At 56.8% G+C, this 12007-nt stretch overlaps 2 protein-coding genes across 7 annotated transcripts in view; one reads left to right on the top strand and one right to left on the bottom strand.

Annotated features, from left to right (window-relative positions):
• GAS8 (growth arrest specific 8) overlaps positions 1-8623 on the top strand; it is a 52234-nt gene extending 43611 nt beyond the window's left edge. For all 5 annotated transcript variants that reach the window (XM_057313874.1, XM_057313877.1, XM_057313875.1 and 2 more), the window contains 5 exons: positions 31-198; positions 1085-1171; positions 4054-4263; positions 6764-6829; positions 8370-8623. In XM_057313874.1, the coding sequence (XP_057169857.1) occupies positions 31-198; positions 1085-1171; positions 4054-4263; positions 6764-6829; positions 8370-8519 (681 nt within the window). In that variant the 3' untranslated portion in view covers positions 8520-8623. The remainder of the gene's footprint in view (positions 1-30; positions 199-1084; positions 1172-4053; positions 4264-6763; positions 6830-8369) is intronic.
• A 165-nt stretch (positions 8624-8788) lies between these two features.
• LOC113252115 (5-hydroxyisourate hydrolase-like) lies at positions 8789-11693 on the bottom strand. Of its 2 annotated transcripts, none has more exons than XM_026494539.3 (4): positions 11475-11693; positions 10909-11048; positions 9510-9645; positions 8789-9052 (listed from the first exon to the last, which is right to left on the bottom strand). In XM_026494539.3, the coding sequence occupies exons 1-4, from the start codon at positions 11526-11528 to the stop codon at positions 8963-8965; spliced, it is 420 nt and encodes a 139-aa protein (XP_026350324.1). In that variant the 5' UTR covers positions 11529-11693; the 3' UTR covers positions 8789-8962. The 2 variants fall into 2 exon arrangements, with proteins under 2 accessions (XP_026350324.1, XP_026350325.1); XM_026494540.3 differs by lacking the exon at positions 11475-11693 and adding an exon at positions 11295-11315.
• Between the last annotated feature and the right edge of the window lie 314 nt (positions 11694-12007).

The raw sequence follows: 12007 nt of genomic DNA, 5'->3' as shown, positions 1-12007 counted from the left end.
CCCCTTGCACACCTGTCCTGGTGCCAACAGGAGCAGATGGAGGACATGCGCAGGAAGGAGGACCACCTGGAGAAGGAGATGATGGAGGTGTCCGTGCAGAACAAGCGCCTGGCAGACCCGCTTCAGAAGGCTCGGGACGACATGAGCGAGATGCAGAGGAAGGTCGGCAACTATGAGAGGGACAAGCAGGTCTTGCTGGTGAGTTTGCTCCTCAGTCCCCCTCCCACGTACTTTCTCCTGGGCTCCGCCAGCAGCATGTCTCCTGAGACCTGGAGCAGGCTTTGGCCTCTTGGGCAGGAATGGGACACCGAATCTCTCCTTTCTTTGACTGGTGTCCTCCGTGGGTGGGATGTAAGTTGGTGCATGTTCCGGGAGACATTCCCCCAGCCTGCCGTTGTTGGGGCTCAGCTGCTTGTGCCTTTGAGCCAGCTCCTCCTCCCTCCCTCCCTCCCTCCATTCCTCCCTCCCTTCCTCCCTCCCTCCCTCCAATCCTTCCTTCCTTCCTTTCTTCCTCCCTCCCTCCCTCCCTCCATTCCTTCCTTCCTTTCTTCCTCTCTCCCTCCCTCCATTCCTTCCTCCTTCCCTCCATTCCTTCCTTCCTTTCTTCCTCCCTCCCTCCCTTCCTCCCTCCCTCTATTCCTTCCTCCCTCCCTCCATTCCTTCCTCCCTCCCTCCATTCCTTCCTCCCTCCCTCCATTCCTTCCTCCCTCCCTCCATTCCTTTCTTCCTTCCTCCCTCCCTCCATTCCTTCCTCCCTCCCTCCCTCCATTCTTTCCTTCCTTTCTTTCTTCCTCCCTCCCTCCCTCCCTCTCTTCCTCCCTCTCTCCCTCCCTTCCTCCCTCCCTCCATTCCTTCCTTCCTTTCTCCCTCCCTCCCTCCCTCCCTCCCTCCCTCCTTTCCTTCCTTCTTTAGCAATCTACACCCAGTGTGGGGCTTGAACTCATGACCCTGACATCAAGAGTCACCCGGTGCCCCTGAGCCAGCTCTTTCTGAGGATTATTTTTGGGCTTGCCACCCCCTAGGAGCCTGTTATGTGGATGCCTGACCGTGCATACTTGTCTCCTGCCCCTCGTTTTGTCTGCAGTGCACAAAAGCACGTTTGAAGGTCACCGAGAAGGAGCTGAAGGGCCTGCGGTGGGAGCACGAGGTGCTCGAGCAGCGCTTCCTCAAGGTGAGCAGATGACAAGCCGGTCCTGCCGAAAGCAGGGAGGGACTCTTTTTATTACCCTGGCTCTGCGACTGGTTCCAGGGGGTCTCCGTGCTGTGGCTGGAGCCCTGTTGCCCACTCCTCATTCTACAAGGCTTGATGAGGTGAGGAGGGAGAAAGCTGTGGCACATTCTGTGGAAGTCCCAGGGTCTCATGGAGAGCAGGTGCCCTGGTGGGAGACAATCATTCCCAGGTGTCTTTCCCACAGGTTCACCTGTGAGACACACGAAGGGCTCCTGGCCCCGTGCGTCTGGGGTCTTTTTCATCCGTATACGTGTCTCTCAGTCCTGAAGTGTTAGGCGTGCCTTGTAAAGAAGTCATGAGTCCTGTCTGTACGTGAACGCCACGGGCCCTCCTGCCCAGCGCCGATCCTCGCCGCTGGTGGCAGCTCCTTGAGCTTCTTGCAGACTTCTTCCTGCGTCTCCCTTTGTGGCCGTGGCTTCACGCCTCCAAACCAGTGCACCTGTCCAATCTGCACTTGGCTCTGAGCCTGAAGGTTCCATTGTTTATGCAGCCAGTGCCTTGGACAGATCTCTCTGCCTCCGTCCTTTGCTGTTGCCGACAGGCAGCCACAGTCATCCTGTTATCCTTCCTTCCTTCCTTCCTTCCTTCCTTCCTTCCTTCCTTCCTTCCTCCCTCCCTCCCTCCCTCCCTCCCCTCTCCTCCTTCTTTCTTTCTTTCTTTCTTTCTTTCTTTCTCTTTTTTCCTTCCTTCCTTCCTTCCTTCTTTTCTTTTCTTTTCTTTTCTTTTCTTTTCTTTTCTTTTCTTTTCTTTTCTTTTCTTTTCAAGATTTTATTTATTCAACAGGATAGAGACAGCCAGCGAGAGAGGGAACACAAGCAGGGGGAGTGGGAGAGGAAGAAGCAGGCTCATAGCGGAGGAGCCTGATGTGGGGCTCGATCCCGTAACGCCAGGATCACGCCCTGAGCCGAAGGCAGACGCTTAACCGCTGTGCCACCCAGGCGCCCCCCTTTCTTTCTTTCTTTTTTTCTTTTTTTTCTTTCTTTCTTTCTTTCTTTCTTTCTTTCTTTCTTTCTTTCTTTCTTTCCTTCCTTCCTTCTTTCCTTCCTTCTTTTCTTTCTTTCTTTTTCTTTTCTTTTTTTTCTTTCTTTCTTTCTTTCTTTCTTTCTTTCTTTCTTTCCTTCCTTCCTTCCTTCCTTCCTTCTTTCCTTCCTTCCTTCTTTCTTTCTTTCTTTCTTTTTCTTTCTTTCTTTTTTTCTTTCTTTCTTTCCTTCCTTCCTTCCTTCCTTCTTTCCTTCCTTCCTTCTTTCTTTCTTTTTCTTTCTTTCTTTCTTTCTTTCTTTCTTTCCTTCCTTCCTTCCTTCCTTCCTTCTTTCTTTCTTTTTCTTTCTTTCTTTCTTTCTTTCTTTCTTTCTTTCTTTCCTTCCTTCCTTCCTTCCTTCCTTCTTTCCTTCCTTCCTTCCTTCCTTCTTTCCTTCTTTCTTTCTTTCTTTCTTTCTTTCTTTCTTTCTTTCTTTCTTTCTTTCTTTCTTTCTTTCTTTCTTTCTTTTTTTCTCTTTCTTTCTTTCCTTCTTTCTTTCTCTTTCTTTCTTTCTTTCTTTCTTTCCTTCCTTCCTTCCTTCCTTCCTTCTTTTTCTTTCTTTCTTTCTTTCTCTTTCTTTCTTTCTTTCTTTCTTTCTTTCTTTCTTTCCTTCCTTCCTTCCTTCTTTCCTTCTTTCTTTCTTTCTTTCTTTCTTTTTCTTTCTTTCTTTCTTTCTTTCTTTCTTTCTTTCTTTCCTTCCTTCCTTCCTTCCTTCTTTCCTTCCTTCCTTCCTTTCTTTCTTTTTCTTTCTTTTTTTCTTTCTTTCTTTCTTTCTTTCTTTCTTTCTTTTTTTCTTTCTTTCTTTCTTTCTTTCTTTCTTTCTTTCTTTCTTTCTTTCTTTCCTTCCTTCCTTCCTTCCTTCCTTCCTTCCTTCCTTCCTTCCTTCTTTCCTTCCTTCCTTCTTTCTTCCTTTCCTTTCCTCTCCTCTCCTCTCCTCTCCTCTCCTCTCCTCTCCTCTCCTCTCCTCTCCTCTCCTTTCCTTTCCTTTCCTTTCCTTTCCTTTCCTCTTTAAGAGTTTATTTATTTGAGAGAGAGAACAGGAGCAGGGGGCAGGCAGAGGGAGAAGCAGACTGCCCACTGAGCAAGGAGCCCGACGTGGGACTCGATCTCATGACCCCAGGATCCTGACCTGACCCGAAGGCAGACGCTGAGCCCACTGAGCCACCCACGTGCCCCAAGGAATGTTGACTTTTTATACTTCCACAAAGTCTTGCTTCTTTACGGTGCACAGTGAAAAGTCAAAGGGTTGGAAGGTGAAAAACGACACCTTTATTTATCGACAGGCAGTTGGCTCCCGAGCTGCTCTCTGGATCTGCTGTTTGTGGGTCACGTTGACCTGTGGGTACTGGGATCTGGGGCTGGCAGATGGACTGGATCCCCCCGGAGCCCCCCTCCCCTAAAGAGTGCTCGCTGGAGTTTGATGCCTTTGATCTCACATCGGGGTTGATCAGGGACGTGTCTTTCCTGAGCCTACTGCCCAAACCCAGGGCCCCAAGCCCTGTGCGGGGCCCTCCAGCTCCAACCAGGGTCGCCTGTTGCTTCCTGAAACAGCGTAGCGGAGCGTTTCCTCCTCCTTCCACAGTGTGGACGGCTGCACACCTTATAATTCCATCACAGAGAGTGGGTGTGCAGGCAGTGTAGACAGCACACAGACCCACCCACCCGAGGGTGGGCACCGGTGATGGGTTCACTCTGCAGAAGTGGTATGTTCTGGTCCAGGGACAGAGGTGGGAGGCGGCTTCTTCCCGGCGAGATGCCCCCAGGCCAGGCGGCCCCTGCCTCCCTCACGGCCTGTCCCTTGCAGGTGCAGCAGGAGCGGGACGAGCTGTACAGGAAGTTCACCGCGGCCATCCTGGAGGTGCAGCAGAAGGTGGGTTTGAAGAACCTGGTTCTGGAGCGGAAGCTGCAGGCACTGAGCGCTGCTGTGGAGAAGAAGGAGGTGCAGTTCAATGAGGTGCTGGCGGCCTCCAGCCTGGACCCTGCGGCGCTGACCCTTGTGTCCCGCAGATTGGAGGTGGGTCCCGGGTGGGCTCCTGGGGAGGTGCTGGGCTGCAGCCTCCCGTTCTTGTCCCCCAGCAGGTGTCTGGGGCTCGGGTTGGGGTCACTCGTTTGATGTGTGTGTGTCCAGCCTCCGTCACTCCAGTGGGGACCTTCCGTTAACGTTGGGGAGGGACCGTCATGGGTTTCCTGTGGCCGGAGCACAGATGGGGCTTGCAGACGTCTGCTCGCAGGCTCCCCAGGCTCTCTGTTCCTTTGTGCTTCCCCAGCCCCCCCCTTCACTTCTTGGCACCCTGAGCCCACTGCCCATCCAGTTCTCAAGATGGGTTTAGCTTAGCCTGTCAGGCCCCTGGTCTCTCAAGCTGCTCTTAAAACTCGGGGCCTGCGTACCTCAGGCATGTGGTGACAAACCTAGAGACAGGCCTGGGGGACAGCTGAGCCCATGAGCTCTTAGCCAAGACCACTGCCACGGTCTGCCCGGGATGAGAAGATGTCCTACTCGATGTAGGCCGTGGGCAGTTAGAACGGGGACATACAGGGCTGTGTGGTGGGTGCTGGGGCAGGCTTCCCAGGGGGAGTTAGCGTCTGAGCAAAGGCTAGAGCATTTGTCTAGTCATGAGTTCGCGGTTTTTTGTGGTGGTCCTCTCTGCGGGGGCTGTCTTGGGCATGGGGGGGGAGCACTAAATAAGACAGATGAGGCCTTGGCGCCCACGGACAGGAATCAGGACAGCAATCACCAGACAAAAGCCTGACAGCACCTGGCAGGTCATCTCCTGCCCGGACCCGGGCCTTGTGTCTGTCCTTGGGCCTCGTTAGGACGTGTCACAGAAAGAACGGGCGATGGCGGTCAAGGGGTCTTTGTTGCTGCTGGGAAGTGTGATTGTGTTGGGATCCTGGCCACCTGGGTTACCTGCAGCCATCAGGCCCGAGGCAGCCCCAGGTGCAGTGCCCTTGGGGGTCTGCACATCTCCAGAGAGAGGCCCAGGGAGGGGCGGCCAGCTTGTCCCAGAGACAGATCCTTCCAGACTGGAGGGTGTCTGTCTCTGCTCTTCCTTCAGGGAGAAACATATCTTCTGAGTCAGGGGCTTAAGGAGGCTTCACTGTGCAGGTGTGTTTTATCCTGAGAAATGCACAGACAGCATTTTAAGGTGGTTTGTCAACATGCGTTTCAGCTGAACATAACCCCATCTGCTCACATGGCTCCCAGGCCTAGAGGATTAAACTCTGGGTCACCTAATCTTTCCTTAAAGCCCTTCTGGGGCGCCTGGGTGGCTCAGTTGGTTATACGTCTTTCTGACTTTTGGTTTCGGCTCAGGTCCCGATCTCATGGGTCGTGAGATCGAGCCCCGCGTCGGGCTCCATGCGCAGCGTGGAGTCTGCTTGACATTCTGTCTCTCCCTCACCCTCGGCCCCTTCCCCGCTCTTATGCACATGTTCTCTCTCTCTCAAATAAATAAATCTTAAAAAAAAAAACAAAAAAAAAACAACCCAAAACCCTGTGGGCTGGCCTGCTGCCCGCCTGGCCTTGACCTGAGGCTTGCAGCTCCCACCTGGTGCTGTTGTGTACATGTGGGCCCCTCACTGCTTGAGGGAATGCAAGGCTGAGGGGAGGAGGGCAGAGCTGGCTGGATGGAAGTGGTTCTGGAGCGTGTTGGGTGTGCCCGAGTTTGAGGCTGGTGAGGACCCATGGAAGGTTCTGGGTGGGGTGTACTGGATCAGCCAGAGGCCCCCTGGGAAGGCAGGTGGTGAGTGGGCACCGATGTGGGATGAAGGACTTGTCGCTGATGGAGGAGGGCTGAGGAGTCCAAGGAGACATGGTGCCCATTTCCAGCTGAGACCAGGTGTTGCTCCCGGGCAGCACCGAGTCCTGGCTCTGTGGGCGGCAGGGCCTGTGGGGCCTGAGTCACCCGGGACAGGTTCTCGGGGCCTGGGGTGGGTGCAGCCCCACAGGAGGGGCCTCATCTGGGCCGGCAGCACCGTGGACCTGGGTCTGGGGGCCCATCTCTGTCCTTGCCCCTCTTGGAAATAGGAGAGCTTTCCTGCCTCTGCTGTTGGAAAGGGTGGCTGGTCTTGGAGCTGGGTGAGGCTAAGTTGCCACAGTCATGATGAGGGGGATAAAATCAGTCCCATCCACAGTGGTCACCGCAGCTGTGTCCATGGCTAGGGCCTTTCCTGGTTCATTCCCTGGCTTGCCTGGAGGAACCCTCCCAGGAGGCAGGTGAGGGCTCAAGGGCCCTTCCCTGTACCATGGTTGGCCTGGCTTCTCTAACCTCTTGTCCTCACTTCCCACCATCTAGACAGTTTCCTTACAGAGAGGCTAATCCTATTTCCCCTTTCTTCTTTGAAGACCTGTCTGTGCTGGCTGGCTGCTCCCTGTGTGGACGTCCACACTATTGGAGCCCAGCTGCCATTCCCTGGATGTCTGAGGTCTCCTGCTGGAGCTCCCAGACCCACACCAACCTGTCTGCCTCCGCCCAAAGACAGGCTCAAACTCACGTCCACCTTTCTCTCCTTAGGATGTTCTAGAATCAAAGAACAACACTATCAAGGACTTGCAGTATGAGCTGGCCCGGGTCTGCAAGGTACCAGGAGCCCCCCTGCCCCTCTCGCAGGGTCCCACCCCATCTAAACCTTGGAGGCTGGCTGTGCCTTCTCAGGTCACTGTGCGTGGGGTCTGGGCCACATCCCCACAACTCTGGCCACTGTCCTGGTGTCCCTTACGGGGTGTGCCCAGTGGATTTATGGTAAATGAGGGGTTTGTCAGCCAGCAGACTCTGTCGCTGTCTCCCATCTGACCCTTGCTTTCAGTGACCTGGCCTCTGGGGCGACCAGATGGGCTTCCTCTGCTTCCTCCATGCAGGGGACAGTTAGGAGCCTAACCTTTTCTTGCTCCTTTGTAAGTCTGATGAAAGCCGCACACCCTGTCCACACCAGAACCACACATCAACATGGAAGCCTCCTACAGTTGGGGAAGGGCAGTGAGTTCCTCGAGTCCGCTGACGTCTGCCCTGTGAACCCAGGAGGCCTGGGCCCTCTCCCCAGCCATCCTGCCTCCGTGGCTGAGCCCACAGCTTTGTCTGGGCTTTGCCTGTGGGAAATGCAGACGTGGTGCTGCCTACAGACACATTTACCTTAAGCAGCCACCCCACAGGTGTGATTCAGAGAAGCCGTAAATATGCTTCCCGGTTCTGTGCGCTCTGGGTCGTGGCACCCCAGGAGGGAGGCAGTGCCTGTCATTGGCACTGGGCTCCATGGTGACCAGATCTCGCCGGGCCTCTCCTCGGCCCTGCCCCTCTGGACCCTTCCCCTAGACACTGCAGCATCACTTGATAATTACACGCACAAAATGAGGGCCATTTACTGTGAGCGGTTCTGGGGGAGTGTCCGTCACCCGCACCTGATTGTCAGGAGGTCCGTCCCCCAGGGAAGGGTGAGAGCCAGGGCCAGCCCCCACGTTCTCTCTGGAGCTTGGCCGTGGTTCACCCCTGAAATCTCAGCTCCAAGCTCCAGCACCCTTTTTTTGAGGATGGTGAGGATAATGAGCCCTTTTGAGCTTTAGATCTGAGTCAGGCCAGGCTCCAAGCATTTCACATGCATCAGCTCTTCAAACCCTTACAACTGTCCGATGCAATTCACCCTTTAAAAAATAGCCATTTTCCAGAGTGGGAAACAGGAGCCTTGCCTCCCGTTGGCCCCACCAGCACCGTTGCCCAGACCTTAGCCTTCTTGGGATGGGGGGCAGGAGGTAGCATCAGACAAAGCAGGAAGGCTCAGTAGGGCTGAGCTTCCACATACACGTGGAAGGTCATGTCCTTGAAGTCAAGGGTGACCAGTTTGAATGAGAAATGCCTGACAAGGTACCACAGTTCTGCTGAGTCTGTATCTTTTGCCTCAGTTTCCCCATCTTTGAAATAGGAACAACGGCAGCATCTCCCGTTGTGAATTACTTGAGTTCATGTGCATAAAAGTGCGTATGACCAGGTGTGGCATACCGTGAGCTGGTAAAGGTTAGCTTTATGGTTTTCCACTGCCACCCTCCCCTGTCCTCCAGAGCTGAGGGGGCCTGGGCTAGAGTCAGCCTCCGTGTTGGCCCCCTCCCCTGACGCTGCTCTGACCCTGCAGGCCCACAACGACCTGCTGCGCACCTATGAGGCGAAGCTACTGGCCTTTGGGATCCCTCTGGACAACGTAGGCTTCAAGCCTCTGGAGACAGCCGTGATCGGGCAGACGCTGGGCCAGGGCCCCGCGGGACTTGTGGGCACCCCAACGTAGTGATCGCCCGGGACTGCTCCCTGGATGACCTTCCCTTTTACCAAGGACAGGAGCTGTTTGTTGTTTAGGCTTGTATCATCTGCAAATGAAGGTTTTCTACATTTGCTGTGTGTCCTCTTGCCTTGCTGTGTGAAGGAGTGGCACCTCCCGGGCCCACGGTGCCCTGACCACTTCCTTCCCTGCTGCCCGTCCAGTCTGTGCATACCCCCGCCCTCCTTCCCACCTCGGGGCCAGGGCAGTACCAGCTGAGCCCAGGGACTGCAGTGGCCTTACAGATGCTAGCATCAACTTTATTGATGCCCGAGACTCAGCTGCTCCTGGAGACAGAGCGCCGGAACCTTCCAGAGAGGGAGTGTGGCCTGGTGCCCTCTCTTGGGGTGCCTCAGTGAGCCGTGGATCGATGCTTCGAGGCCAGCAGCTGGCCAGAGGCGACGGCTTGGCCACTAGCTCCCTCGATACGTGGTGTAGGACCATGGGCTCAGCAGCAGGGGCACGTGGAACCTGAGGGTCTCGTCGGTGATGGTGAAAACAACCTGAGAAGCAGAGAAAGCAGCAGAAGAGAGTGAGGGGCCCGCATGCAGCATGAAAGCAGCCCAGCTGTGGGCCGGGGGTAGGAGTTAAGTGGGGCCCGGCCCCAAGAGCCAGCTGGAGCTCGTGGAGAGCTAGAAACCTGGCCAGGGCTGCGATGGGGCTGAATCCTCTCTGGAGAGAGCCATCGACTTGAGAAGCCCAAAGGATCCCCCTTGAACAGGGTCAGGTGAGTGCCTTTGTCCACAGGGGCTGAGTCACTTTTGGCCCTGCCCCCCACAGCCTTACCCAGGGACAGGGCAGGGACGGGTATGTTGTGGTGGAGTCCCTGGACGCCTTTCTTCTGGGAGCTCAACGCAGGTGAACTCACTGCCACCGCCCTGGGAGAGGTGGGACGGGTAGGACCAGCCTGCCCACTGCAGGAACCTGGGTGAATCACGGGCCTCCACCCCTGGCGCTCACCTCCACGTATGGGTAGAAGCTCTCCTGCCCCCTCTTCTTCCAGTAGCCCTTGGTGTCAAAGGACAGCTTGTAGGTGCCTGCCTTCATCGGGCCTGGTGGCAGGAGCCCTGGGCAGCGGCCGTCCGAGTCGGTGTAGCTGCAGAGAGTGGACGGTGATCCCTCCAGGATCTGCATGGCCAGTGGCCTCAGACACCCCCACAGCAGGGCACAGTCTAGAGCTTGGGGTTCCGGAGCAGCTCAGGGACACCACTGCACTGTCTTTTTAGACAGAACTCCAATACAGAAAGGCAGACGAGTAAAAACAAACAAAACCCACCTATTTTATGAGCAACAATCCCTTTATACTGGCATATATTTTTCCAGATTTTCTCTACACATAACTGTGCTTGTTTGTGAACTTAGGAAAATACCCTAAAATGATTATACTATACATACTGTTGGATAACCTGTACTTTTCATTCAATACATTGTGTGTGGCTTTCTGGACTGAGGAGCCCAGGTGTCGCTGGAGCGCCCGCAGTCTCGGAACGGCCTGCATCCGTCACCCCCAGAACGGGAGCTGGTCCTGGGTAACTGTACCCAAACCCCCATCTGCATGGTGGCCTGTTTGCACTGCACAGAGTGTCCGAGTGGAGGGTTCTGAGGGCCTGTTGCTTTGCTCGCTAATTTGCACGTCCCCCCGCCTCCCGTCACTCCGGAGTGCTCTGGCACTGTACCGTTTATGGGGGTTTGGGAATGGGTCTGTGTGACCCTCCAGGGGACTCCATGGATTCTTTTAGGACAAGAGTGGGCGACTCAGATGGAACCTGGACCCCCAGCCTCGGTGAAGGGCAGGGGATGAGCTCCACGCCCTCAGGCCCTGAACCTTTGGTGCCCAGCCGCCCACTCCCACCACCAGAGGGCGCCTGCCTCCTTCAAGAGGCTCACAGGACAGCCCCAGAACTACCAGGCAGGGCCCGGGGCTGGGCCTGCCCCAGCAGAGCCTGAGCCTGGGGCCAGGGCCTGCTGAGGGGCCCAGCGCTGCCAGGTGAGGCATGGCATCCCAGCTATTACTTGCCTCTTGCTGCCTCAGTCTCCCCATCTATAAAGGGTAATTATGGGTCCTGCCCACAGGCTGTAGTGAGAAGGAGAAGAGAAGTAAAGTGCCCACTGCGCCGCCTGGCACAAGGTGACCTGTTAATCACGGTGACAATGAGGCCTTTAGATTACACCGTGGGCCTTCGCCAGCCCTGCCCTCAGGGAGAGTCACTGGGGGTGTGCGGTTGAGGAGACCACATCACAGTGGTCAGCAGTGCCATCCGACCTCAGTGCCCACACCCACTGACTCTCTGCGTTCTCCTTGCCCCCTGGCTGGGGAGAGGTGGTCTGGACTCACGTCTGGCCCAGAGTTCAAGCCTACCTTTTCTTCAACTCCATCCACTGTTGGCCGTGGTCCTCCAGCCTGGACAGACAGAGGCAGAGGCCCTGAGCTGGAAGCCCCGAGGCAGTGTCCAGCACGTGTGTGGTCAGTGGGCTGCTGGTGGACTCCATGCCTCTGCCCTGCACCACAAGAGAGGGACAGGAATGAGCGCGTGGGGCCCAGCCTTGTGGCTTGGAGACAGCAGCCCCAGTCAAGAGCACTGCCGCTGGACGCTGGAGGTGGGGCTAGCCTCGGAGCTGCTGAGTCAGCCGCGGGAGGCTGTGGGCTTAACGCACTGAAAAACAGTTGATAAATAATGCTGGCCAGTCCTCCACTCCCCCACACCAACGCCTACCAGGGCCCCTCCCCTCCACCCAGCCACTGACGGGCATCTCCGCACAGAGGCTCCCGTCCAGCCAGTCCGTGTCGGCAGCGGGGGGCCAGACCCCGGTGCTCGTTCTCCAGGAGTCCAGCTCTCTGTCCCCTGGTTCATGGGTCACCTGGGACCTTAGCCCCCTGGCCTCTGCTGACGAGCCAGGAACCCAGCGTCCGGGCCTGCCCCCTACCTCCGAGGAGCCCAGGTGTCGCTGGAGCGCCCGCAGTCTCCGAACGGCCCGCATCCGTCACCCCCAGAACGGGAGCTGGTCCTGGGGCGCAGGCACCTCCCCGACCCGCCCCTGTCCGGGCTCTGGCCCCTCCCAGGGCCTAAGAGCCACGTGTCCCACCAGACCCAGGTTGGGGGGCGCGTCCCTCCGGCGGGGAAGGCGACTCCACCTCAGGGTCCACCTGGGGTGTCCCAGGTGCCTCGCAGCTGGGCTGGGGGTGGGGGGGGGCGACGGGGGGGGGGCGCAGATCTGCGGCGGCCGCGGAGGCTCCTCCCAGGGCCGGAAGTGGAGTTGAGCGCACCTGCGGGAGGTGGGGTGTGGGGCGGGTCCGGGGCGCGGTGGGGCGGGTCGGGGTCGGTCGGGCTCGGGGCAGGGCTGGGGTTCAGGCGGGGCGGGGCCGCGGGCGCAGGGCCGGGAGGTCGGGGACGCGCGGGGGCCGGACTCTCCCAGCAGGAGTCCCAGAACTACGTTTTGTGTTTTGTGTTTGTTTTTCC

Source organism: Ursus arctos, unplaced genomic scaffold (assembly GCF_023065955.2).
Source record: "Ursus arctos isolate Adak ecotype North America unplaced genomic scaffold, UrsArc2.0 scaffold_19, whole genome shotgun sequence".
In the NCBI taxonomy this organism is placed as follows: Eukaryota; Metazoa; Chordata; class Mammalia; order Carnivora; family Ursidae; genus Ursus; species Ursus arctos.
The sequence above is the reverse complement of the archived record's forward strand: the minus strand, read 5'-3'. Positions and strand labels throughout refer to the sequence as shown.